The sequence below is a fragment of the Eptatretus burgeri genome, chromosome 3, assembly GCF_056783735.1.
Source record: "Eptatretus burgeri isolate ZD-2024b chromosome 3, Ebu_testis_v1, whole genome shotgun sequence".
Lineage (NCBI taxonomy): Eukaryota > Metazoa > Chordata > Myxini > Myxiniformes > Myxinidae > Eptatretus > Eptatretus burgeri.
This window is the reverse complement of record NC_140963.1, coordinates 38,652,219-38,676,849: the sequence shown is the minus strand read 5'-3', so window position 1 is coordinate 38,676,849 and position 24,631 is coordinate 38,652,219. Positions and strand designations below refer to the sequence as shown.

The 24,631-nt window shown below is 42.7% G+C and overlaps 1 protein-coding gene across 2 annotated transcripts in view; it reads right to left on the bottom strand.

Annotated features, from left to right (window-relative positions):
* Positions 1–1,766: 1,766 nt before the first annotated feature.
* LOC147029721 (protein turtle homolog B-like) overlaps positions 1,767–24,631 on the bottom strand; it is a 162,338-nt gene continuing 139,473 nt past the window's right edge. For both annotated transcript variants that reach the window (XM_085872994.1, XM_085872995.1), the window contains 2 exons: positions 20,066–20,097; positions 1,767–7,271 (listed from right to left, as the gene is read on the bottom strand). In XM_085872994.1, the coding sequence (XP_085729120.1) occupies positions 20,067–20,097 (31 nt within the window). In that variant the 3' untranslated portion in view covers positions 1,767–7,271; position 20,066. The remainder of the gene's footprint in view (positions 7,272–20,065; positions 20,098–24,631) is intronic.

Sequence of the window (24,631 nt, the reverse complement as noted above, 5' to 3'; positions counted from 1 at the left end):
TTTTAAAGCTCACCCATCATGATCCCAAGGATCAGCACTGCCTTGCAGACAGGTTGGTGTTAAACCTCTTCCTATCCAATCTCATCTCTTCTTCCTCATCACACCTCTCCCTCCTCCAGCCCTCTTCCATTTCTTCGTACGTTCCAGTCCTTCACCCCATTTGTGCCAAACTAGGTTGTATCCATTCGTTCTCTGTTCTACTGATCGACATTCGATTTCATGTCTCATACTTTTAAACTTCCTCGAATCTTGTCCCTCATATGTACAGACACTAAAAGGTAATAGGTGATTCAACATCGAAATTGAAAGAATCTAAAATTGTGATAGCTCAGTTACAGTTGTCATAAAAGGGATTATGCAAAAAAAAAAACCCACCTATTTCGTTGTCTTTTGACTCTGACAAGTTTTCCTAACCATTCTTCAAAATCGTAAGCTCTGATCTCATATTATTATCTGTACACCTATTTTCAAGTGTTTGTACGTTATTCTTTCATGGCCGAACCGTAACACCGAGAGGCTCCAAATTTTGGGTGAAGATACTTCAGAATCTGGGCAAGGTTTTAAGCAAACGCACGTTGGTCTTGACATCCATTTTGAAGGCATCAAAGGTGTCTCTCTCTCTCTCTCTCTCTCTCTCTCTCTCTCTCTCTCTCTCTCTCTCTCTCTCTCTCTCTCTCTCTCTCTCTCGCAGCCTGTGGCTGCTGGTTGCATCATTGGTTGGGACGCGGCTATGCCGCTGATGCAGTGTCCCCCTTACCAGTGCACTGGTACTCATTTTGCCGACCTCGGAAAGATGACAGGCTGAGTCAACCTCCTGGTGTATTTTAATTCAGCGGCCAACGGGGCTTTAACTCAGGACCCTCGGATCCCAAGCTGCCACCCTTACCACGAAGCCAACACCAGGTGACAAAAGTTGCTGTAAAGTGTATATTGGGATGTGGGGTCAGGCAGTGCTGCCACCGGCCTGTAAGCAAAAGGTACTCACCACAAGGCCAATAACTCCATTATTTTTCAATGCCCAACATGTGCTGAAATCACCACCAGGAAAAGCTCACCCAGCCGGGCATCCCCTTACCCTCCACGGGTATCCCCTGCGAGTACACCATAAACGTTGAATAGTTTTTTATGCTTTCCACTTTTTGCATTCTTGAATTAAATTTTGTGCAGTACTTATCAGAAAAGGATGCAAATATGTGCTAATGACAAAAGTGGTGGGTTGGTAGAATAGCTGAGAGGTATGTCCACTTGCCTCTGAACTGTCTAGCCTGGGTTTGAATCCTGACCCACATATAAACTGCAACCCTAACGTTTCACATGTTGAGATGTATCTATGTGTATACCATCCATCAGGACGTTGATCTGGGTCTTCCTTCTGACAGCAATGGTTAAAGATCCCAAGGTATCCGTTGAGAAGAGTATGTGAGTTATCACTGATACCCCAAACAAATTACAAATTCCTGCTTGGACTGGGGGTAGCTAGTGGTCTGGTCTTCTCAGAGGTTCTTTGACACCAAACTACACTGCTTGTTATCTCAGTGTAGTTGCTGTCTGGGCAGCAGCTTCTGCACTCCAAACAAACTTCCCATGTGCTTCGCACGTTTTATGTGAGCGACCTTCTTTGAGTATGAAGGGGCAAACAACACGTGACCAATGCGATTGAAATATCTATCATCTTCCTTCAATAACACTTCTTCCTCCCACCTGACTAATCCCCCAACTGTCACTCTTTTATCTCTCACATATTAAGTACAAAGAGTCAAGAAGTGTTTGCAGATGCAGCAAAGGTTTAATTTCGCACCCAGGCGGACAGACTTACAAAATCACACAAAAGACATTGGCAGAATAAATTAAGGCAATATTTATGACACATTGTGTAACCTTTTAAAACAAAATCCTTACACCTGTCAACAATGTAAACCAAGCGCTTTGTATTTTTGTAATCATATAGGTCATTGCATTTTGGTGAATGAAGAAATCGGTGAAATAGTTTTATTGCCTTGTTTGTGCCTTTGTGGCAAACATTAGTGACAACGTGTAGGTTTCTACATTGAGCCTTCTTATAGCATGACAGTCTCGGTAGGGTCTCCCTTTCAAAAATGTAGTTGCTTCTAGGTTTCCTTTCCAATAAACAAAAGAAAGGTTGAAAATAATAAACAGAAACAACAGCACAATATTGGAAATAATGATATCCAGCAGCAAGTCTCCGTTTTAGTACAACCACAACATCGGGAAAATTAAGTACAAATGAAGGACAACGCATGTTTGCAAAGTGCATCGATGATTGAAACAGCACTTTTGACCTGGTGTTGTGGCGGTGAGTCGACAAATCTAATACCTTGCTCGACAATCGCTATGTTTTGACCCCAGGCATTGAAAAATCAATGCAACGGATCTGGTATCAATGTGGCCATTCATTCTGAAATGTAAGGCTTTCAAGACAGCTGTTCATTCTTCCCTCTAGGTCTTCAAGACAGCTGTTCACCACCATCTCAGATTGTCCTCAATCTAAAACCATGATCTTTTCTACCCTTGTTAACCTGATAGTTTCCTTCTGTATCCATAATGTCCAACCCATGCATCCTCTCCTGCCCCCATTCTTTGTCTACCTCCCTCCGTCTTGGCCTTCAACTCTGCTGTTGGTGTTTACCTTCTCTCTCTCCTCTCCTCTCCTCTCCTCTCCTCTCCTCTTCTCTCTCTCTCTCCTGTACGTTTTGTCCTGTTGCATCCCACTCAGTTCAGTGTACTAGTTACAAGCTCTTCCACGAGCCTCGACTATGTATACAAAAAAATTTAAAAATAAAACAAAATAAAAAGGAATCATCTTGTCTGCAGATGCCCCTCTATTCAAGGAAAAAAGGCAGGTAAGGAACTATTACAACTGTGTATCTCAGAGAACCGAAGTCAAATTTAAGAGCAATTGCTTGGCGCGGAGAGACGTCTGGATGTTGAGAATGAGCATGTGATACTGGTACAATGTAACATCGATCGGTTGGTTTATGAAAGTACCATTGGAAATATCTTACCAAGTAGAAATAATAAAACGGGAAGACCATATTATGCATCCACCATATATGTGGTTTTGTACTTATTCTATGTGCTAGTAAATACATAGCAAAACATGTCTTTACAGCATTATGCACCATGTGAAAAAGTTGGAGATACAGTTAGAGACCTGGCGAGATCAGATACTGTTTTCAACGACTGTTCGTAAGGTAAGAAGGCTCTGTAAGCTCATTAGTCGAGCACATGCTTGGGAAACAAACCTGATAGTTAATTATCGGAAAATTCACAATCAAAGGTTAAAAACAAACTCTCACCCCGAGGTTCCAGAACAGTACGCCGTTCAGGACTCGGCGGCGGAACAGAAAAAAAAATCACCAAAAAGAAAGTCTGCCTGGTTTTCAATATAAGAATACCACGGCGCTTTGTGAGCGCAAAACACAAATCACAATAAAATCGAGATTAAAAATCCATGTCCTCGAAGGCCCAAAGCCGCGACACATAGAAATTGCATCTCTTCAATTATGTAGCTGCAAACACTTTACCGTGATAATTAAAAATAGAAATGCACTATTTGAGCATGCCAACAATGTGAACTGTGGGTTCTGTGCGGTCTGCTAATCAGTGATACGTCCCCAAATAATTAACTTTCGATTCGTATCGAATCCATTTGTGCGATATTAATTCATTTGGAAAAGCCACATCTCGCACGTGCTGACCACCCGCTCCGGATCCGAATGATGCTTTGGTGAGCAATGGACGAGCCAGTTAGTTTTATAATAATCCGATATGTTACTTCCTCACAATCACACTTTAGAAACCGAACATTTGATAATTTGGAAGAAAATGGGTGATGTTTAACCACACCACTCTTGCATAGTGTCACAATAATAAAAAGCATAAACTGGAATAGGTAAATTCATATAACTAAATATGGAATATTAACAGACCGCACAGGACATTCAGTGTGTGTATGTGTGTGTATATATGTATATGTGTGTGTGTGTGTGTGTGTGTGTGTGTGTGTGTGTGTGTGTGTGTGTGTGTGTGTGTGTGTGTGTGTGTGTGTGTGTGTGTGTGTGTGTGTGTGTGTAACTCTTATACAGTATAATGACTAATAAATTATTTATTTTTTAATCTGCACATCACCACTGCAAGTTTATAGCACCGATTCTGTAAAAAAGTTTCACATACAAAGCACAGCACCAAAAATTTCCGAAGATAGCATATTTGATACGCAGGGCAATTGCACGCATACACACACACACACACACGCACACACTCCCACTCCAAACCGACCACCCAACCCTCCTAATAAAGTTTATTCCAATGGCGACAGCCATTAATACAACCTCCATATAGCCATGCAGAGTTTGATTGCCACAAGAATGGTGGAGAACTGGCAAACAGAAAGTTGCGCTTTTCTCAAAACCAAAAGAGTTATGTTTGAGCTTGGAAGTCACTGAAGACTGCAGGTCTGCATAGCAGGAAAGTGATTTCAATATATAATAGCAGAAGGCAAGAAGCCCTGCCATTTGTTTTGAAGCCATTTCACTGTCAGAAAAAGAAGGTAGTTGCTCTTCTTCTAAATTGTTCATCACAAGTTCAGTCAAATGACTTGATCAGAACTGTTACCAGTCAACTCACCATACAATGATGACATTTGATTATTTTTTGCCAGCAAGGTCAATGAAATCCTGTACAAAAACAAAGAACATTTGGGGTAACAACTGATGAAAGGATGTGGCGAGTTCAGCAGGTACGGCCTGCCATAACCAGGTTGTAAGATGGCAACTTGGACGTCCAGCAGATATCCTGGCAGGCTTGAACACGCAGGTGGTTTGGAAGTTCCTATTGGGAATGGAATGTTCCATGGGATGTATGGTGAGTTGATTGCAGCTGGTTATTGCTGATATTATTCACGGCAGCCATCAGCCCAGTCATGATTAGGCAGTTAGGATGCTATGAAGAGCAACTCTAAAAGATTCAGGGGAAGCAATGCAGTCACATGTTTGAATGCAGCTCATTCTCCAATCCTCAAGCTGACCAGAGGTGATTTTCCACCATGCTGCATACAGGAAGTTCAAAATACAATCTCTTTAAGCACCAAAACTGAAGCAACAAAGGAGGCGGCCTGAGCTCGGTGTTGCTAAGCCTAAAAAAGGCCGCCCTGCATAAATCACCCTGCCACCCTGAAGATACAGGAGGCTAGGCACAAATACCATACTATGTGACATTTCTTAGCAACATGGGGAATCAAGCTAGCAAAGAGCAGCATTCCAGCTTGGAAACTGCAAGCACCAAGCTAGCCAAGTCTTCATCCATGAAAATAAATGGTGCTAAATTAGATTGGCAAGCATATTATCCAAACAGTGACTCAACAATCGGAGGTGTCCAAAACAGTTATTGTCTAAAAACAGTATATAATAATATATCCATAGAATTAAAGCACCATTATGTTGAAACAGGAAAGAAAAGGTAACAGAAGTAGTTTGTGTGATCATTAAATACACTCTCCCTCTCTCCCCCAAATATCTGTCATTCTGTTTATATACATATTGTACCTGGAAAACATAAAATGGACAAAAACAATGGAAATTAAATTCCAATGAAGTACCATACACTGTATTATAGACATATTCACCCTTTATTATATATCTCTGTTAACCCCCCTCCTCCCCTTTAATAAACCCTTAAATCATCATGGAGTGGTGTCTGTCCCTTTCCAGCTTTGTAACTCACAAGCATAACACAGGCTAAGGCGAGTCGTGAAAAGGTTTGGGAAAGTCTAATGTGGTTCAACAGACTTGCCTTTAGGTGGGCAAACCATTTCTTAAATGTGTGTGAAAGTTTCCGTGTCCCTGAAAGTTTGTCATGTAGCCACATTTAGCCTGCCTTAGTTTGATGCCAGCTTTGTTCCTTTTATTCTAAGAATTTCCAACTTCCTTTGTTTGAGGCCCTTTTTCTGTTCCTTCCATGCTAAACACCTTTCCGAATATGTAACAAATTATGTTTTTGGCATTATGACCAGATTGCAGAATAGCTTTGTTGCTAATGTGTTTGCCACAATGTTCTTAATCCTTGGTATTAGTCTGCTTAAGTGCCAGCGCTTGCTAGTGTGTTGTTTGAAGGGACAGGACTTGCAAATATCCCTGTATTGCATATGAATGAATAAAATTAATCCTTTCAAACTCCAAGTGTTTCCTACTTGTGTATAATATTGTTTCAAACTCTCTCTTTCTCTCTCTCAACTTTAGCGCCATCTATTTATTATTTATGCAAATGTAGTAGAACTTTTGGGACCTCGCCATCCTCCACCCCCTCCATCTAGATAAGCCCCCTTCCCTTGGGAGGAGAAATGAGACAAAAATTATCAATGAGAAAAGGAGAGGGTGAATAAAGAGAAAATAAATTCATAAAGAAGGTTTAGTCCAAATAGAATGAAAGGATAGATTAAAAAGCAACCAAGTGATGGAACACAAGACAGGAGGAGAAGGCAATAACTGAAGATTAGAAAAAACACAAAGGATATTAAAAGAAAGGAAGTAAAAAGAACAAGCATACAGGAGGGATAAGAAGGAGGACTAGAAAAGCAGGGATGCATACAAAGGAAAGCAATTAATAGACGAGTAAGTGAAGAATGAAAGGCTGAGAGAGGAAAACGTAAATGTAATGTGAAACAAAACAAAAAGATGATCAGGCCATCTTAGATTGGGCATTATAGGCATAACAAGCAAGTGGGGAATTATACACCTGAGAATCCATGTCCAACTCTGTGTATTCTCAAGTTAAGAGATAAAAATACCAGGGGCTTGGGGGAGGGAGGGGTGGTTATACACTTGCCTACACTGAAAAGGTAATTTACTAAGTGGTTTCTGTTGAATGAAAGAAAAATGGCTCGGATGCATTTAAAACATGAACTTGGGCCCATGTTCTAAAAATAAAGTTCCCTTCTTTCAATTTCAAAGGCCCCCTTTCTTTTTCCAATAACTGCAGCATTGCCTAGAACTCCATTTTGTCCAAGTACCCATTATTTCATGCTGCACATCAATGTGCACAAGGATCTCTCCTCTTCCTCTTTCCAAAACAAATGTCAATTCTACAGCTGGCCGAACAGACTGCCGTACACTCCCACACCCAACCCTTCTCCCCTCCCCCCACACCCCCACTCCCCACCCAAACATTCAGGCCACCAACTGGTTCTCTTCCGGCTCGCTGCTGGAGTGTGCTTGAAGCTGAGGTAGACTTAGCTCGTGCCGGTGGGCAGTGGCCTGAGGTGAACACGTGTAAAGAAAGCAAAGAAATTAGGTAACAGATTAAAGAAAGAAAAAAAATGAAAGCTATTTACCAAAACATTCCCCTGTCCTAACTGTATAATACAGTGAGCACATAATCTTGAGTTTCTGTTGATTTTTTTGATTAGTTATTCAGGCAGAAAACAAACATAAGGTAACCAGTAAAAAAAAAAAAAAAGACAACCTTTCCACCCACACCACCTGCTCTAAATCTCCACCTCATATGGAAGCCACCGTCCTCTCCTACCTAATTTTACATAAAATATGATTTAAAGAATGGCTGTTCTCGATGCAGCATATGGTACATGGCGGAACTCACCATGATACCTGATCACTTTCTCCTTCCCTCGTATAATTGCTATGACTTAAACTCTGTCACAACAGGAAGGTCAATCAGAAATGTGCATTCATTAAAATACAAATATTAGAATGAATTAATGTTATACAATTATGCAATTAAATACAATACAAATACAATAAATACATTTCCATAAATAAAAGTTACAATTGAATACAAATATAAATACAATTACAACAAGAAAACGAGCAATCAGAGATTGCAGATACTCGCCGGGACTTGTTTTGTGTGGTGTTTGTGTAGTTTTGTGTGGTGTATTTCGTGTGGTGTTTGTGTACTGGTGTGTCACATAATTAATTGGAGGCATAACTGGAGCTGCCACTTGAAAACTGCTGGCAGTGATGACCGGGTACCAAGACGTCTTGCTTTGATTCAACCCCGCTTTGATCGGACACCTGACCCATGACGTTTATTATGATTTAATTGAAATCAGAACGTGATTAAAATCAATTAAATTCGAATTAAATGGAAGACCAAATAGGTACAGTCCTGCATTAGAGTAATCAGAAGGAACCCAAATAAGCAAAAAGCAAAGATGGGGTCATCAGGAGGAACCTGGATAGGATATGCATTTCAGCTATTTCTCTTCTACCCTCAAGCCCATCCAGACACAGCCAAATGAGCCATATTCAAAAAAACATAGGGGCAATACCCCTGGGCGTTTACCTGGTAGCGGCTGGATAAGATAACCAGGGAACCACTGGGAGGTATGGATGACCCACAAAATATGTACCGAATAAGAAAGTAAATACCTATGGATTTTTTTTTAATGCCGTGAACAAACTTTGGAACATCACGGGTGATAAAGGTTGTGGTCAAGTTTCATCGAAATTATGTGTGTGATTTCAGAGAAGAAAGCAAATACCTCTTTTGGGGGGGCCACACCCCCGTAGAGAACTTTAGACTCCAATTTTTTTAATGGTGTGAACAAACTTTGGTACATCATTGGTGACGAAGGTTGTAGTCTAGTTTCATCAGAATTGCTTGTGTAGTTTTTCAGAAGAAAGCAAATACATATTTTGGGGGGCAACCCCCCTTGCACCCCATTAGAGCCCGATTATTCTAATGTCATGAACAAACTTTGGTATGGCTCCCCGGAACTCTGTTCCAGGTGAGCTAACAAAAAAAGGAACCCAGATTCAAAATTTTTTTTTTATGGCTGCCAGACCATGCATCAGATCAGGTTGAAATTTAAAACGTATATTCCACATCACTACTAGATTATAATTGTGACGTTTCACGTTGATCGATGAAGCAGTTCAAGAGAAATAATTTTTTTAATATTTTCTTTCAATCCAATATGGCGGCCAGACCATGTGACCTATCAATTATTCGTGAACATGCTGGTATCCCTAAGGCTTGGGGAACGTGTGTGAAGTTTCCCCTTGATCTGTCCACCCATTCTGGAGAAGATTTTTATTGGTTTTAGGGTAAATCCAATATGGCTGCCAAACCATGTGACCTATGATTTTATAGAGTGGGAACATTTTGCTCCTCATGCATAGGCATGCATACCTGTAAAGTTTCGCCTCAATCTGTTCAGCCGTTTGAGATTTTTGAAGGTCAAAAATAAATGGCTGCCAAACCACATGACTGATGACGTCATCAATTTTTTTTCTGTCGACCAACTTATCCCATGATGACACTCAAAACTTTTCATCCAAATCGGATGTAGCGTTCTATGTATGCAATTATGACATCATAACGCTGCTTATGACATCATCAAAAAAAAAATCACACATGGCACATGTCAACTACTCCCCATGTGATAAGTTTAAATTTTTCCCATGGAGCGGTTTCGGAGATGCAGAGGTTCGAAGTTTTTCCTTTCAAAGGAGATACAGAAGTTCAAATGTGACCTACGGGGTCATAATTATCATTAAAACATTCCACATGAGGAGTCACTCCTTTGGTGAAAATTTTGTGTCAATCCAACAAGCGGTTGCAGAAAAAAAACCATGCTCATGTTCTGTGTTGACAAACAAACAGTCAGACAGACAGACACACAAAGGAATGGATCCATACACAATACCCTGTCCTCTGACGAGTGTAATAAATACAATTATTTTAAAACAATTATCATTACCCTGTGCACGCGAAGCAAAAAGCAGGGTTAAGCAATTGGTTCATGTCTGTCCATCTCTCCAAACGACTACATCTACAAACGACAGTTTATGATCTGGGAGCAACTTAATTCAAATTGATTGTTATATTTTGAACACCAACTGGAACATGAATTTGAAAACGAACCTGCCGTTTAGCAGTACTTTGTCTCTGAATTCTGATTTCTTTTTTTTTTTTAACCTTTTTTGATACTTTTTTTTACTCCGTCTGCCTGCCTGGCAGTCACATAAAATTTAAAATCATTCCAAACAGGAAACTTACTGATTTTAAGCACGTCATAGAGGACACAAACAACAGGCACGAAGAACTAATGTCGCGCGTTAGGGTGGTGCATTAGACATTGCGCCAACAGTGGGAAAAAGCCAGTAAACTTTCGGAATTAACTTTTTATATGACCTTTACAATCTTGGTTTTATTCAATTTGAATTATATACTTGAACACTACAACACACACAACAGGCCATTTTTAAGGCCATTTTCCCTGCAAGAGCAGGGATTCGCATTATTTTCTTGAACACTAGAATACAAATCACCTTCTTCGTGCTTCCAAAAACCTCCAGTTTTGCAGTGGACATGTTAAATAGGGTAGTGTATAAGACTGCTCCAATAGCACTAAACTTCTGGACTTTTTAAAAAAACGAACTTTAAAATCATTATTTTATTTCAATTGAAGTATATACTTGAACACTGCATTGGGTAACATGTTCGATGAACTCTCCAGTTATTATTATTGTTATTAATTATATGCATTTTTTGGATCACAGCAGTAACCAAGAAAATTATTCGGTAACTGTAAAGTTTACCAAAATAAAGCCATATACTGAATGGTGAAGTATGCATGTTTGACAAATGATGAGACAAATTCAGAGGTTTTGAATTATTAGTTGTTTTTTTTTTTTCATCACAAAATGAGGATGTCTGTAATGGCACTGCAGACATTCAAAAATAATAATAATAATAACTCACAATGATTTTCAAATGGTGCTGCTGGCACCACGTTGTGTGATGTAGGGCTCTCGACCAGTGAATAATAATATCCTATAATATCACAACTGAATGAATGTCTCAAAAGATGAACATCAACAATGTGTGTTTAAGCACCAGAAGAACAAATGATTACTACAACCCTCATTCTCATCTCCTGAGGAAGCTACAAGAGAGAATCCAAAAAGAGTTGTTGCCATTCCTGGTGCAAATCAGCCTCCCACTGTGACAAAAGGAACATGTCTGACAAGCCTGACCAGAAGTAAATTTCTCTGTTAGAGGTCACTCTGAGTCATCAAAATTGAGGCCTATCTGTAACATTATTACTTTGTTGATGTTTATGGACCAAACTGCTGATAACAGGCCAAGTTGACAACCACTTTCATTGTGGAACATCCCAAAAATTTGCCATCTTTAGGCTTTACCAAATCACATATGGGCCACAATAACAGTCTGCCAACAGGAGTACTCAACCTTGACCAGGTGAAAGTGTTTTTTCAGGGAAGATATGCCTGTGATGCTGTACATGCTGGGTATGCAAAGTTGCCTTGGTCGAGTGATGAAAGAAAAACACATTTGCAAACAGCACTATTTTGTCGATGTGCTTAACAATCTTCCATGTGTGTATATGTGTACACATAAGAAATACAAGCTTTACATATTTGATGATGTGGATTGTGAGAGAGTTTTATATATTACATGAAGTGGATTGTGCTTGCATTCTGCAAGCAGCTATACAACTCAAGTAAATCAAGAATTAGTAATTAGATTGAGCTCCATTATTATTATTAAAAAATTTACAACTATCGTCATTTTTAATGTCAATACGGAAAAAGTTATTTATTTATTTATTTGTATACATTGTCGAGGCTCGTATGAGAGCAAACACACAACACCCAGCAAGGGGGGCATGAGACAAGAGGGGTGGGAGAGGGAAGGACAAAAGAGTGGGGAACAGAGATATTAGGAGATCTGTGGAAGGGAGAGGGATGGGGCAGAGAACATGAGGAATACAAGATGGACATTACAGGGACTTTCAGGAAGGAAAGCAGGGAATTTGAAGAAGGTGGGTTTTGGGGTGGATGAACGGGGGTATAAAAGATTGCGGTTTTGGATGGGGGAAGCCAAGAGGTGGTGGTGAACAGTTGTTTTGAAGGCCTGGAGGGAAGAATGGGAATGAATAGAGTGAGGGAGTTTATTTCAAAGGTGGGAAAAAAGAGGAATGAAAGAGTGAAGGTGAGCAGTGATTCATGATTTTGGTAGTTTTACTAGAAGGGGGTTGCTGGTGGACCTTGAGCGCCCTGTGGAAATATGGGGGGGGGGACATATTGCAGACAGAACAGGGGGGGTGAGACTGGAGAGGTGACGGTAGAAGACAGAAAGACCACCGACCTGCCTGCGGTGAGATAGTGAGAGGCCCAAAGACTCAGCCTCATCGCAGGAGATACCAATGATCCTGAATGCCTTTGTCTTCACAGCGTGAAGATGAGAAAGGTGAGAGGCAGGAACACTAGTCCAGAGGGGAGAACAGTATTCCATGAGGCTGCAGACGAAAGCTTTGTACGTGGTCAGGAGCTCAGGTGTGCTGAGGAAGGATTTTGCATTACGGAGGATTCCCAGTCGGCGACTGGCTTTGGAGGCCAGGTTTGAAATGTGACTTTCCCAGGAAAGATCATGGCAGAAAGTGAGACCCAGAAATTTGAATGAAAGGACTTCTTCCAGGGGATTGTTGAGAAAGTAGATGGGGGGAGGAGGGTTATAAACAGTTCTTCCAGAGAGACATCATGAGAGTGTCACATTTGTCCGGATTGAAAGACATGTTCCACGTGTTGAACCAGTTTGTGATTTTATCCAGATCTGCAGAGAGCGAAAAAGCTGCTGCTTGCCAGTCTGAGGGATGACAGATGGTACGGTAGAGGGTGGAGTCATAAGCAAAGAGATAAAGAGGATTTTCCAGAGAGTCAGAGAGATCATTGATGAAAACCATAAAAAGAACAGGACCCAAAAAGAACAGGAAAACCAGAAAAAGAACACTGCCTTGAGGAACTCCAGCCTGGACAGGAAGAAGGGATGAGAGAGTTCCATTAACAGCCATACGTTGACTGGGACAGGAGAGGAAATCCACAAGCCATGAGTGGAGTTGGCCTGAGATACCATAAGAAGAGAGTTTGGTGAGCAGTGTGGGATGCCAGATCACATCGAAAGCTCACAATATGTCTGGGGAGATGGCTCTAATCTCATGTTTGGCATTTAGGACCTCCATCCATTGTTGTGAAAGCAGAAGCAGCATCTCCAGTGTTGAGGGAGCTGGTCTGAATCTAAATATCAATGGTGGGAAATCAAGCCATTGGAGAAGAGGAAGAATTTGTCAGAAGTGATGATGGATTCCATGACCTTGCTGATAATTGGGAGACTGATTGGCCTGTAGTTGCAGGGATCTGTTTTTGCACCTTTTTATGCAGGGCGGTAATGTTTGCTGATTTCCAAGCAGATGGCAGATGACCTTGAGAAAATGAGAGGGTGAATCGAACAGAGAGAGGGTGAGCAAGAGCAGCAGAGCAGGTTTTTCGAACACGAGGGCTGATGCCATCTGGACCGGTTGCAGAATCAGAGTCGAGGTTTGACAGCAAGCTCTCCACCTTGTCAGGAGAAAATGACGCAGAGTCCAGGAACAGCTGGGTGTGACTGGGAAAGGTGGGTACAGAAAGCAAAGGATTTCGGACACAAGATTTAGAAGCAAACACAGAGTTTAGGCATTCAGCCTTTTCACGTGCAGTGCCCGCTGTGCAGCCATTTGAGGTAAGATAAGGGATCGAGGGGGAACATACATCAGAAATGGACTTAACTCGATGCCACCAGGCTTTGCAGGAGGGAGACAGGTTTGAGAGTTCAGACTTGAGATGACAAAAACGTTGTTTCCTGGCTCTCCTCATGATAGACACACACTTGTTCCGATCTTTTTATCCAGGTCTACAGTTCCGAGCTTTGTGGAAGGAACTGAGATTGCCTTCAGTAGGAGTTGCCTTCCATGAGGTGAAGGCAAGTTGTTTCAAGACACCTGCATCGCCACAAGCTTCAGTGTACTGCCATAGGCAGGAAGAAGGGTAGGACAAGTGAAAGTGAGACAGGATAAATCTGTGCATGCGAGAGAGCAAATTTCTTTGAAAGAATTCCCAGGATGAGTTGACGTCAGAGAAAGTTGAAATGGGAGACCAGTCTGGAAGTTTGATGGCTGCTTCAAGACCCTGCCAGTCGGCAAGAGTGAAGTGCCAGACTTGTTAGCGCTGAGGTGGTTCTCCAATAACAGCCTGAGAGATGACCGCTTTAACAAGCATATGGTCAGCTGAACCGATTGGTGTGGAAGAAGAACAGCAGACATTTTCTGGGAAATTGATCAAAATCAAATCCAGAAGAGATGGAGTATGATTGGCTGAGATCCGGGTGGGGAAGTTGACAGATTGAGTCAGTCCCAATGAGTCGTACAAGTCCTTTGCTGAAGTGCCATTGCAGGTGAGAGATACCACACCCAGCCATCTGGCATGATGGCAATTGAAGTCACCGCATATGAGGAAGAGAGAGCTTGGATCAGTGGATAGAAGATGGTCCATGTTTTCGGCAAGTGAGATGTAAATGGAGAAAGAAATCAATTTCAGTCTTGCGTCAAAAAGTATTCAACCCTTTATAATGGAGACAAGGGGGATAATAACATTATCGGTTCAGGGCGGTTCCTGGTTCGTGAAAAAGGCCGCAAACCACCAAAGTCAGGGAATTGATACAATGGGGACAAGGGGGATAATGTGATCGGTTCACGACGGTTCCTGGTTCAAAGGGGAAAGTTTTATCATTGAAAATGTTTTCGACCACGAATGCATGATTAGTTTGATGAAAGATGCTTACAAATAAAAAAAATGACAACACCAGGTACCATTTCCAATTTATTGAAGAATGCATTTTACAGTCTCTTAACCATACCATACTGTACCGCGAAACGAAAAAAAAAAAACAACGACATCATCATGTACCGTTTCAATTTTTTTATTAAACAAACACAGCACATGTAACTTTGCAAAATGATGAAGATGATGATGATGATGATGATGATGATGATGATGATGATGATGATGATGATGAAGAAGAAGATGCACCATTCAGGTCCATGGGGTGGCCAGGAGCATTGTCAAGCAGCAGGAGTACCTTGAACGAAATCTTCTTTCCTGCCAGGTACCTCTCAACATTAGGAATGAAACAGGTATGGATCCAGTCCATAAAACGTTCAGACATCGCCTACACCTTCCTGTTCACTCTCCAGTACACAGGCAGCACCTGCTTGTTTTTGTTCTTTAGCACATGCAGGTTCAGGGAATGGTAGAGTATCATGGGCTTTACCATGAAGTCCCTTTCGGCGTTTGTGCAGAGGAAAAGGGATACCCGATCCTTTGCGGCCTTGAAGCCGGCTGCTTTGCTCTTGCGCTGTGAGATGAACGTTCTGGTCAGCATCTTTTTCCAAAAAAAACACCTGGTCTCAGCAGCATTCAAGACCTGCTCCAGCTGGGACTCCTTCTCCTCGATGAGGCTTGTGAGTTCTACAGGGAATGTCTTGGCCGCATCGTGGTCCACGGAGGGACACTCACCTCCGAGCTTGACGCATGCGTTGAGGGTGAGTAGTCTGCGCAATGTTTGTGGGGGATTTTTTTTTTACGGGTGATGCTGTATTTGGCAGCTGATAATAGATGTGGTGAGCGATGTCATTGTGTAAGTAGTCAGTATGCAGCAAGCTGCTTATTACACTAATAGATATACTGAACATTTCCATTCTTTAACTCACAGGACATGACGTCTTTCCTATCTACAGGAAGATTTTGCCAAGCGTTTTTGAAGTGTAACAGCTCAGATGGTGCTGTTTGTAGCAAGATGGTGATTTACACTAAGATGCGCTGAATGTTTCCATTGTGTAATGTCCATATGTGGTGACCTGGTAATTACTGGATACATCAATTGGCGCTGTTAATGTTTTCATTCTGTAAGTAACTCACGGGGGATGGCATTGAGCGGAATGACGTGTTACATTGGTGAGATGTCCCGCGAAACTATGTTTATCCTGCGAAGCTACAATACAGTATGTGCACTACCATATGTTTAAAGTGCACATGGTGAGACATCCCATGAAACTATGTTTATCCCATGAAGCTACAACACACGTACAGGAAGCAGGTCATGTTCGTGGCTCATGGAAGATGTGTTTTTTGCATACGTACAGTATTGTACTGTATGTACATCAGCTGCTTTGTGTGTGTCTCATGGAAGATATGTTTTGGAACTGTTATGCTCGCACTTGTGGGGAAAAAAAAATTTGCCCTGAAAACCATAAATACGTGGAGCAATTTCCCACGAATCTTGGAGCATGTCACAAATTATCAACTGCCAATATGCAGAACCTGCGAATGTTGGAACTGTGAATGTTGGGGTCTCGGTGTAATGATACATCATACAGAGCTGACCACCTCTGTCTGTCTGTCTGCGTTGTATGCTTTCCTAAACTGCTGGATGGAATGAGTTGAAACTCTTTGGTTGTGGCTTCTGCTGGTTAAAAAAGAATTGTAGCCCAGTTTGTTTCGGCATAAGTGTCGACGTAAATCCTCGATATAAATGTGTATCGTGTAGTACCACCATTCTTGCTGGGAGTGGGTATTATTACAAGTCTTTAAAAAAAAAGTCAATTCTCTGCAACGATAATGAATTGTCAGTTAAAAGCTGGATGGTTTGGCCAGTAATCATTGGTTGTGGTATTTGTGGATAAGCATTAGTAAATGCCTATAAATGAACGATTAAAATTGACGGTTACATGTTATAAGAGGTTGGAGGATGCATCGGTGAATTGTAATTATAAACTACTTGATGTAATGAGCTAATTTTGAAACTTACAGTGTAGCCAAGAATCACATTTGTTGGAAGGCACCGGATCATTACATGACACTATATAAACCCACGAGAGGCAGGTGTAAAGAAACGGGTGACATGTGATGAGATGTGCGTTTTAATTGTCCCCGTGCTCTATTTAACTCTCAAGAGTGAACGAGGTGTTAATGTCTAGAGTGGTTGTTAACACGTGTAGCCGATTATTATCAGGATGATCAAAACTCATTCAGATTGTGTATGGGGAAATAATTCCTTTGAGCTCTTCAATCATCCTGAACAGGCCAGTGGACGAGAGAGAACGACGTGACAGGACACTATCGTTCAACAGCCCTGGAGGACCAGGTGAACATGCATGAGTTGAGCCCACAGGACAGGGTCACTGGGCAGAAACAACTCAATGTGGGAATCGGAGTTGGACATTGTATGTAATGGTGAACTTCCACATTTGACTTTGTATCTGTTTATTTGAAAAACAAGTTTCAAAAACATTATCCTGTTGATGTGGTCACTGTAACATCACTCAGAAGTCACAGACCCCCAACTGACAAAGATCCATTTGATTGGTAGCCATCCTGTACGATTGTTCATACTCATGAAGTGCAAACCTTGGATTGCAGTCATTAGAGAACGAGCTGGGTTCGGCACCACAAACAACATACGTACACGAAAGGGTCGGAAACCCTAAGGTTTGTCTACCCTGACATCAATCTTATTAGCTTTGTATAATACTGTCTGTCTCTTCTCTGTATGCACTCTTAATCCATTGGATGGAATGAGTTGAAACATGGTGGTTGTATTGTTACGAATTTGGAAGCCTTGTGTACACAGACAGACAGCCGTCCCCTATAGCTCAGTTATATCGGTAAGTGAGTGTTTCTAGTTAGGGTCCCGTCCCTAGTCTAGTGGGAATTGGATGTTCATGCGCTGCGGAGTTATTTTGATAGTTAGGATTTTTATAACAACAACAACAATGACGACATCTGCTTTGGCTTCCTTCCACCATCCAACACCGACGCCATTGCCTACGTGCGTGTCAGCACGTACGTGGGTGGGGTTCACGAGGACCTGACGTCTCTTTCGCCCAATCAGGGAGATGCGAGCGAGTTCCCCGGCAGTCGGCCAATGAGCACAGCCCACGCAGGATACTATTCCTGAGGGGCGGTCCACCGTGATGCCCCGACACGACCCCCGACCAATCACGGGGACGACCGATTTCCCCCGGTCAATGAGGCGAGTGGCAAAAAAAAAGAGGCCCCTCCCTCCAGCGAGAAAGATAGACGGGATGGCGCGGAGTCCGCAGCTGCTGGTCTCGTGTCGCTGCTTCTGGTCCTCTGGTCTCCTGTCGCAGCTTCTGGTCTCGCCGAGTCACTGGCTCTTGTTTCCTCGCATGCTGAAGGAGCGTGCTGGAGCCCAACGCTGCCCTCCATACCCGGTGCTCGCAGCAGCATCGAGTTGCGGGTTCGAGTCCCGCTGACCCAGGACGTCGAAAACCGCACGAGGAGGGAAGGTCCGAGAAAGCTCTGGTTCTCAGCTCATCTGTCCTCAAGCTGGAGAGCCGAATAAAGACCATTTGGGTCCGTTTCTTTTGTGTGTGCGTGTGTGTGTGTCTGTGGGCCCCATCTTTAAGTAGCAACTGGATAAGTGCTTTTGCTTGTACATTGATTGCATTTCTTATAGTCGGATAACTCTGCTCTTTGTGTGTTCCATTTCCCCCCATTATAAATAAATCCCCTGTTAAATGTTTCAGCTCGTTTTTGTGTTTCCTTCATTGGTTTAGCGCGGTGCGCGTTGGCTGATTAAAAAGGCCGTTGCTGCTGTAGATGTACATTTGGACCGACGGGACCCCGGTAACCATCCGCTCGGGTTACGCACGGGTCGAGCATGCTGACGACTCGTCCCGTTCGAGCCCCATCGAGGGTGTGAATCCCTCGGTAGCTCGCCACGTGGGTCTCCAGGTATTTTGAAGTTTGGCAAATAACCCTGCACCACGTGGTTGAATTATTGACGATTCACGGTCCTGTAAGGGACCCGTACCTTCGGAGTTATCTGAGGGTAACGATCTGAATTCCGGGTGTTTGGTGGAGCCGGCTCGACTGCTCCACTTAGCGGTCGTGCTCGTCGCCGATACCCGTCCCACAACAGTATTTCGGGTGTGCACTGTGCAGTGAATCTTTTAGAATGTTTGGATGGATGGTTTCGATCCATATATGTTTTAACATTAAAGTGAGTCAATTATCATACAATAGTGTTTGTTGGTTTTAAATTATTTTAACATGAGCAATTCTTTGTTTGAAAAGCTATTTGCTTCAGGCTCGGCATATGCTGTGTGATATGTTGGTGTGTGGCTTTAAACACAAGCAGCTTTATGTTACTCCTTCTCGGGTTGGGGACCCATAAAATATTTGCTTCGTCATCAAGCCAGTATGGGGAATGCTACCCAACACAACACGTAATGTTGTAGATTGTAAAGTTTTGACATGACACACAACTCAACAATCAGCAGCCATTATAGGTGTAGTACGACTACGTTATTTCTGTATTGGTATATTGTGCTATTTCGTAACTTCATGTTAATTTTTATGACCACCTCGATTTGATGAAAGTAGAAGGTGCCACAGAATAACTGGAATTGCTCGATTTGAGAGTAGTAGACTCAAGGATGACCCAGAGAATTTGGCAGACTGGGTGAAAAGGTAGATGGAGGAGTGGATAAATAGAGGAGGAAGTGGGCAAAAAAGGTACGGGGGAGTGAATGAATGGGGAAGTCAGTGAAGGGATAGAGGAGTAGGTTTGCAAGCTTTAGCTGCATTGGGCTGTTTAATATATGCAGTGTATCATGTACATATACAGTACATATGCATACTCACCTCCAAGCTATCTTGCCTGGGTTTGAATCCCAACCTAGCTATAAATTTTCATCCCAGCGTTTCACAGGCAAGGCGATTCATCAATGTGTGTACCGTCCCTCGGATGAATGTTAAACTGGGAGTCCCATCCGCCGACATTAATTGGTGGCCGTTAAAGATCCCATGGTGTCCTTTGCAAAGAGAAGGCTAGCTATCGCTGGAACCCTGAATAAGTTAAAAATTCCTGCCATAACTACTGTTGGGAAGGCAATGGCAAACTATCCAGTATAACTTCGGCAGTATTGGACCGACCTTCGGGCAGAACACCAGAATACGAATAGGAAAAAAAAAAAATATATATATATATATATATATATATATATATATATATATATATATATATATATATATATATATATACATATATACATATGATATAAATGTGAGATTGTAGTATCAGGAACTATGTGCGCAGTTGGGAACACCAAATCAGCTCATCTTTATGGGTAAACTAGGACATAGGAAGCTTTACTATGGCTCACCTTAAGGTGTGTTTTCCCGCATATGCTCAAGGCTTGAAAAAGAAAGAACACAAATGGGGTAAACCACATAATAAACAACAGACACAGCATACCTTGTACCTTACTAAAACAAATTTATCACATTCCACCAAAAACTACTAAAACCACACATGGTCAGTCATTTATTTTTCTATTACAACAGCAGGTGAGACTTTGGTTTGGGGCACAGATTTTGTTTCCTTAAGATTCATTTTGCTTTTGCTGAAACTTAACTTGAAATAAAGTGGCAACATACACAAGTTGGAAAGCTATACATGATAAGTTTAACAAGGAGCTGATTACTCGAGATCTGCCACCTTTTGGGTGGTATGAGGAATAGTTCTGTGTAATACGAAAGCTAAATCTTGATTGTTTTATTGAAATATCATGAACACAAGCCAAGTTACTGAGATGGTTGCCATGGTAACATAATTCAGCCAATCACAGCAATGATCTAATGTCATGAGGAATAGATATCTGCAATATGAAAGCAAAATGTTCATCGATTTTTTTTTTAATATCACGTACACAAAAGTACATGGACAGTCGGTCGGTCATTGACGGATGATCGGTTGATTGGACGGAGCTCATTTTAATGTCCCCCATCCCCGACATTGCCGGAGGGGTGGGGGTGGGGGGGGACAAAAAAGGGAACTAAAAATGGTGCCGATATGTGTCTGTGTCCTTTGTTTCCACTTGCATAAAATGTTTAAATGTCATTTGAGTTGACTTTCCAATTTAAGTATGTAACCAGACTTTCGAGAAAGACTGTGTAAGGGTGATCACGTCATTGGTGGGGAAAGTATAAAATATGGATTTTATGAGCGACACCATTACGTGATCCAAAGACTCGCTTGCGCAATGAGTCGATATGTTAAGCAAGTCAACAGGCTGGGAATACAAGTCTCACTTTGGTTTATTCTCAACATTGCCGGAAGCAACAAGAGTATCTCGCGCATTATTCTGAGCTTTTTCAGTGTGGGTGGTCAGAAGGAATTGCCAAGTTTGCACTTATAAGTGACATGACATTTCAAACGAGACAATTAAAGAATAAGCCAATTGCATACAAAGGAAAAATATGGCGGCTGATCAAATGTTGCATAGGAATTTAATGCAACTGATAAATTTATACAATTTTTGTATAACAATTTTAAATTCCTTTCTCCATGTCGTCCAAATCAAATGCAATTGAACAGCGATTTCAACCTTTTCATAAATAGTCACCGTTCTTTTATTTTTCTACTTCTATATGTTTAGACTAAGAGATAACCTTTGTGCGCCTGGTGTTGGCTTAATGGTTAGGGCAGAGGGCTTGGGATCCTTGGATCTTGAGTTGAAATCCCATTTGGCTGTTGAATTAAAATCAGGTGGGGGTGACTGTCTGTCATCCTTCTGAGGTTGGCAAAATGAGTACCAACTTGCTGGTATCCTGTGTCGGAGTGGTGACCCGTCCAGGATTGTGTCCAATAGCCAATGAGACTGCTTCGGCAACACCAATGCTCTGCACAGAGTATGGTCCCAATGGATGGATGGATAACCCGTGTCATTAAATACTTCTTTCTTTTAACGACCACAATTATTCCCACATTCTTATTTGGTTGGTTGGCGAAAGTTTTTGGCCCAAGTCTTTCATGAACCAGCTGGCCTGATGTTCGACTCAGTAGTTAGGACACGAATCCGTAATTTGACCATGGTGTCGGTGATAACTCGCCGACTCTTTATAAAAGGACACTGGGATCTTTAACGTCCACCATGTAATACTAACACATGTCCATCCAGTTTAACATCCATCTCAGGGACGGCACACACAATGATGAAACACCAGTTTATAGCTGGCTCGGGATTCAAACCAAGGCTCGATGGCTTAAAAATGAGTGTGCATACCTCGAGACTATCGTGCCAGCCCCTCTCCTCCTCTCTCACCAACTTCAGAGTATATGAAATTGTGACTCAACCATCATGCATTTGTGCCACACAAGAAAACACCATTTGAGAAGATAACACGATCAAACATACATTTCACAAATAACTCATGCCTCAGTTGTACAATGAACAACTCAGGGTTCAAGAATAGAGTTGGCTCAGTGTCACAAACAAATGCGTTTTGTGGAAAAGTTGTTACAGCTTACAGGCTAAAGTTCATTTTACTGCAAGTCAAAAAAAGGGTACCATTGGATATATCGATAGCCCCCATAGAATCCAGAACACTGCGAACGTGAAGAACGGGTGCTCTACAGTATGACCCAAAGCAAAAATATTCCGTACAATTTAACTTGAGCACAGATCACCGTTAACCTTCCACAGAGACTTCCTAAATTACAGTCATTGTATGCCTACCATCCATCCATCCATTGGGACCACACTCTGTGCAGAGCATTCATTCAATCATTCATTGGGACCATACTCTGTGAAGAGCATTGGTGCTGCCTGAGCAGTCTCCTTGGCTATTGGACACAATCCTGGATGGGTCACAACTCCGACACAGGAGACCAGCATGCTGGCACTCATTTTGCCGACCTCGGAAGGATGACAGGCAGAGTCTACCCCACCTGGTATTAATTCAACAGTGGAACGGGATTTGAACTCAGGAGCCTAGAATCCCAAGCCCACCATCCTCACCATTAAGCTAACACCAGGCATGTATGCTTACATCGACAAGGAATATCATTGATCGCATCTCATGGCATGAAATATATTGAAGGTCGCTGTGAACCCCAACAAATACCTTTATAAAGGACATAGTGGCATGCTGATGCTGAAACATCGAGGCAGGGTAGTGCATTTACATTCTTCTCTGATCCCTGTTCAAGTGAATTTGAAAGGACCAGGCAGTCCCACGCAGTGGATAATCAAACCATTTGAGAATCTCTTACACCTGCTCATATCTTCAGGTCAGGTCAAGTATGGCAGCATGCGCAGAGCAGCACGTCTCTGCGTCCAATTTCCGCCGGTACTCCAGGAGCCTCCGTCTGGCCATCCCCCAGGCAGAAGCCTGGCCCATCCCAATCTCCCTGAGATGCTGATCAACCTGCTGCAACCACGAGGGACGTGGTCGGCCCACTGGCCTCCTCCACTCACGAGACTCCCTCGCTGAGAGAATCAGGTGAGCAGGATCAGCATCAGGAAAATGAGCTACATGTCCATACAGCCGCAGCTGACGTTCATGGACTATGCAGGAAACAAATCTCATTTGAGTCTCTCTCAGCAACTGTTCGTTGGACACAAAGTCCGACCAGCGATAGCCAAGGATTCTCCAAAGAAACCTGGTACCAAAGGAATTAAGTCTCCGTCTCAGATTCCTGGTCAGTCCAAGTCTCACATCCATAGATAAAGACTGGAAGCACCAAGGACCTGAAGACTCGGACTTTCGTCCTCCCGCACAGGTACTGGCAGTGCCACACCCCATGATCCAGTGAATCCATGACTCCCCAGGCCCGACCCAGATGTCTGTTGACCTCTGGCTCACAGCCAGGAGAGACATGAATATCACTGTCAAGGTAAGTGAATCTCTCCACGACCTCAACATCCTCACCACAAACAGGTACAGACAGGATAGCAGCATCCAAAATGTCATTGAAACTTTGGATCTCAGTTTTGACACAGGAAACCCGTAATCCCAGCGGCTCCGACTCCTCATTCAGCACCTTGAGGGCCCCCAATAGAATATCGAGAGTCTCTGCAAAGATGGCTGCATCATCTGCGAAATCAAGGAGAGATCTTGACATTCCAAAACGATGCACCGCAGCTTGATCTCTCCGACATCCTCCCCAGAATCCAGTCCATACAAATGCTGAAAAGTGTGGGGAGAGCAGTACATGGACAGTGAGAAATAATTATTTATGTGAACTGTATATCTGCCACTAGGATGTGGTTCAGGCTGGTCGAAGTGGAGAGATGGTGGGATGTGAGGAAGCAGAACTTCGGGGGGAAGCAAAGAGGGGCAGAGGAAGCAAAGAGGGGTGGGGGGAGCAAAGAGGTGGGAGATATAGTGGAGGTACATGGAATTGGGGGAAACAGAGCAGTGGTGGGAGCAGGCAACCCTCCACAGTTGTGCGGGTATCTGGAATGGGTGTGGGAAGGGGGCGACACCTGGGTGTGAAGAAGATGTTGTGGGGGAAGCCACCAATATGAAGAGTTTTACCACCATAATCCTGCACTCGACAAAATGGGTTTGATTTGAGAATTCCAAGGACAGATAGAAGAAGACTGATACCAGGATTGTGGTAGGGAGACAGGTCAGGTCAGGTATGGGAGCATGCACTGGAGCAGCACATTGCAGCATCCACTTTCTGCTGGTACTCCAGGGGCCTCCATCTGGCCATCCTGCAGGCAGATGTCTGGCCCAGCCCCATCGCCTTGAGATGCCGATCAACATGCTGCAACCACAAGCCATGTAGTAGATCCGTTGGCCTCCTCCACTCATGAGGCTCCCTAGCTGAGAGTATCTGTTAAGCAGAATCAGCATCAGGAAAATGAGCCATATGTCCAAACAGATGAAATTTGTTAGCTGTATAGATGTCAGCTGTGGCTGAGTCTCTCTTAGTAACC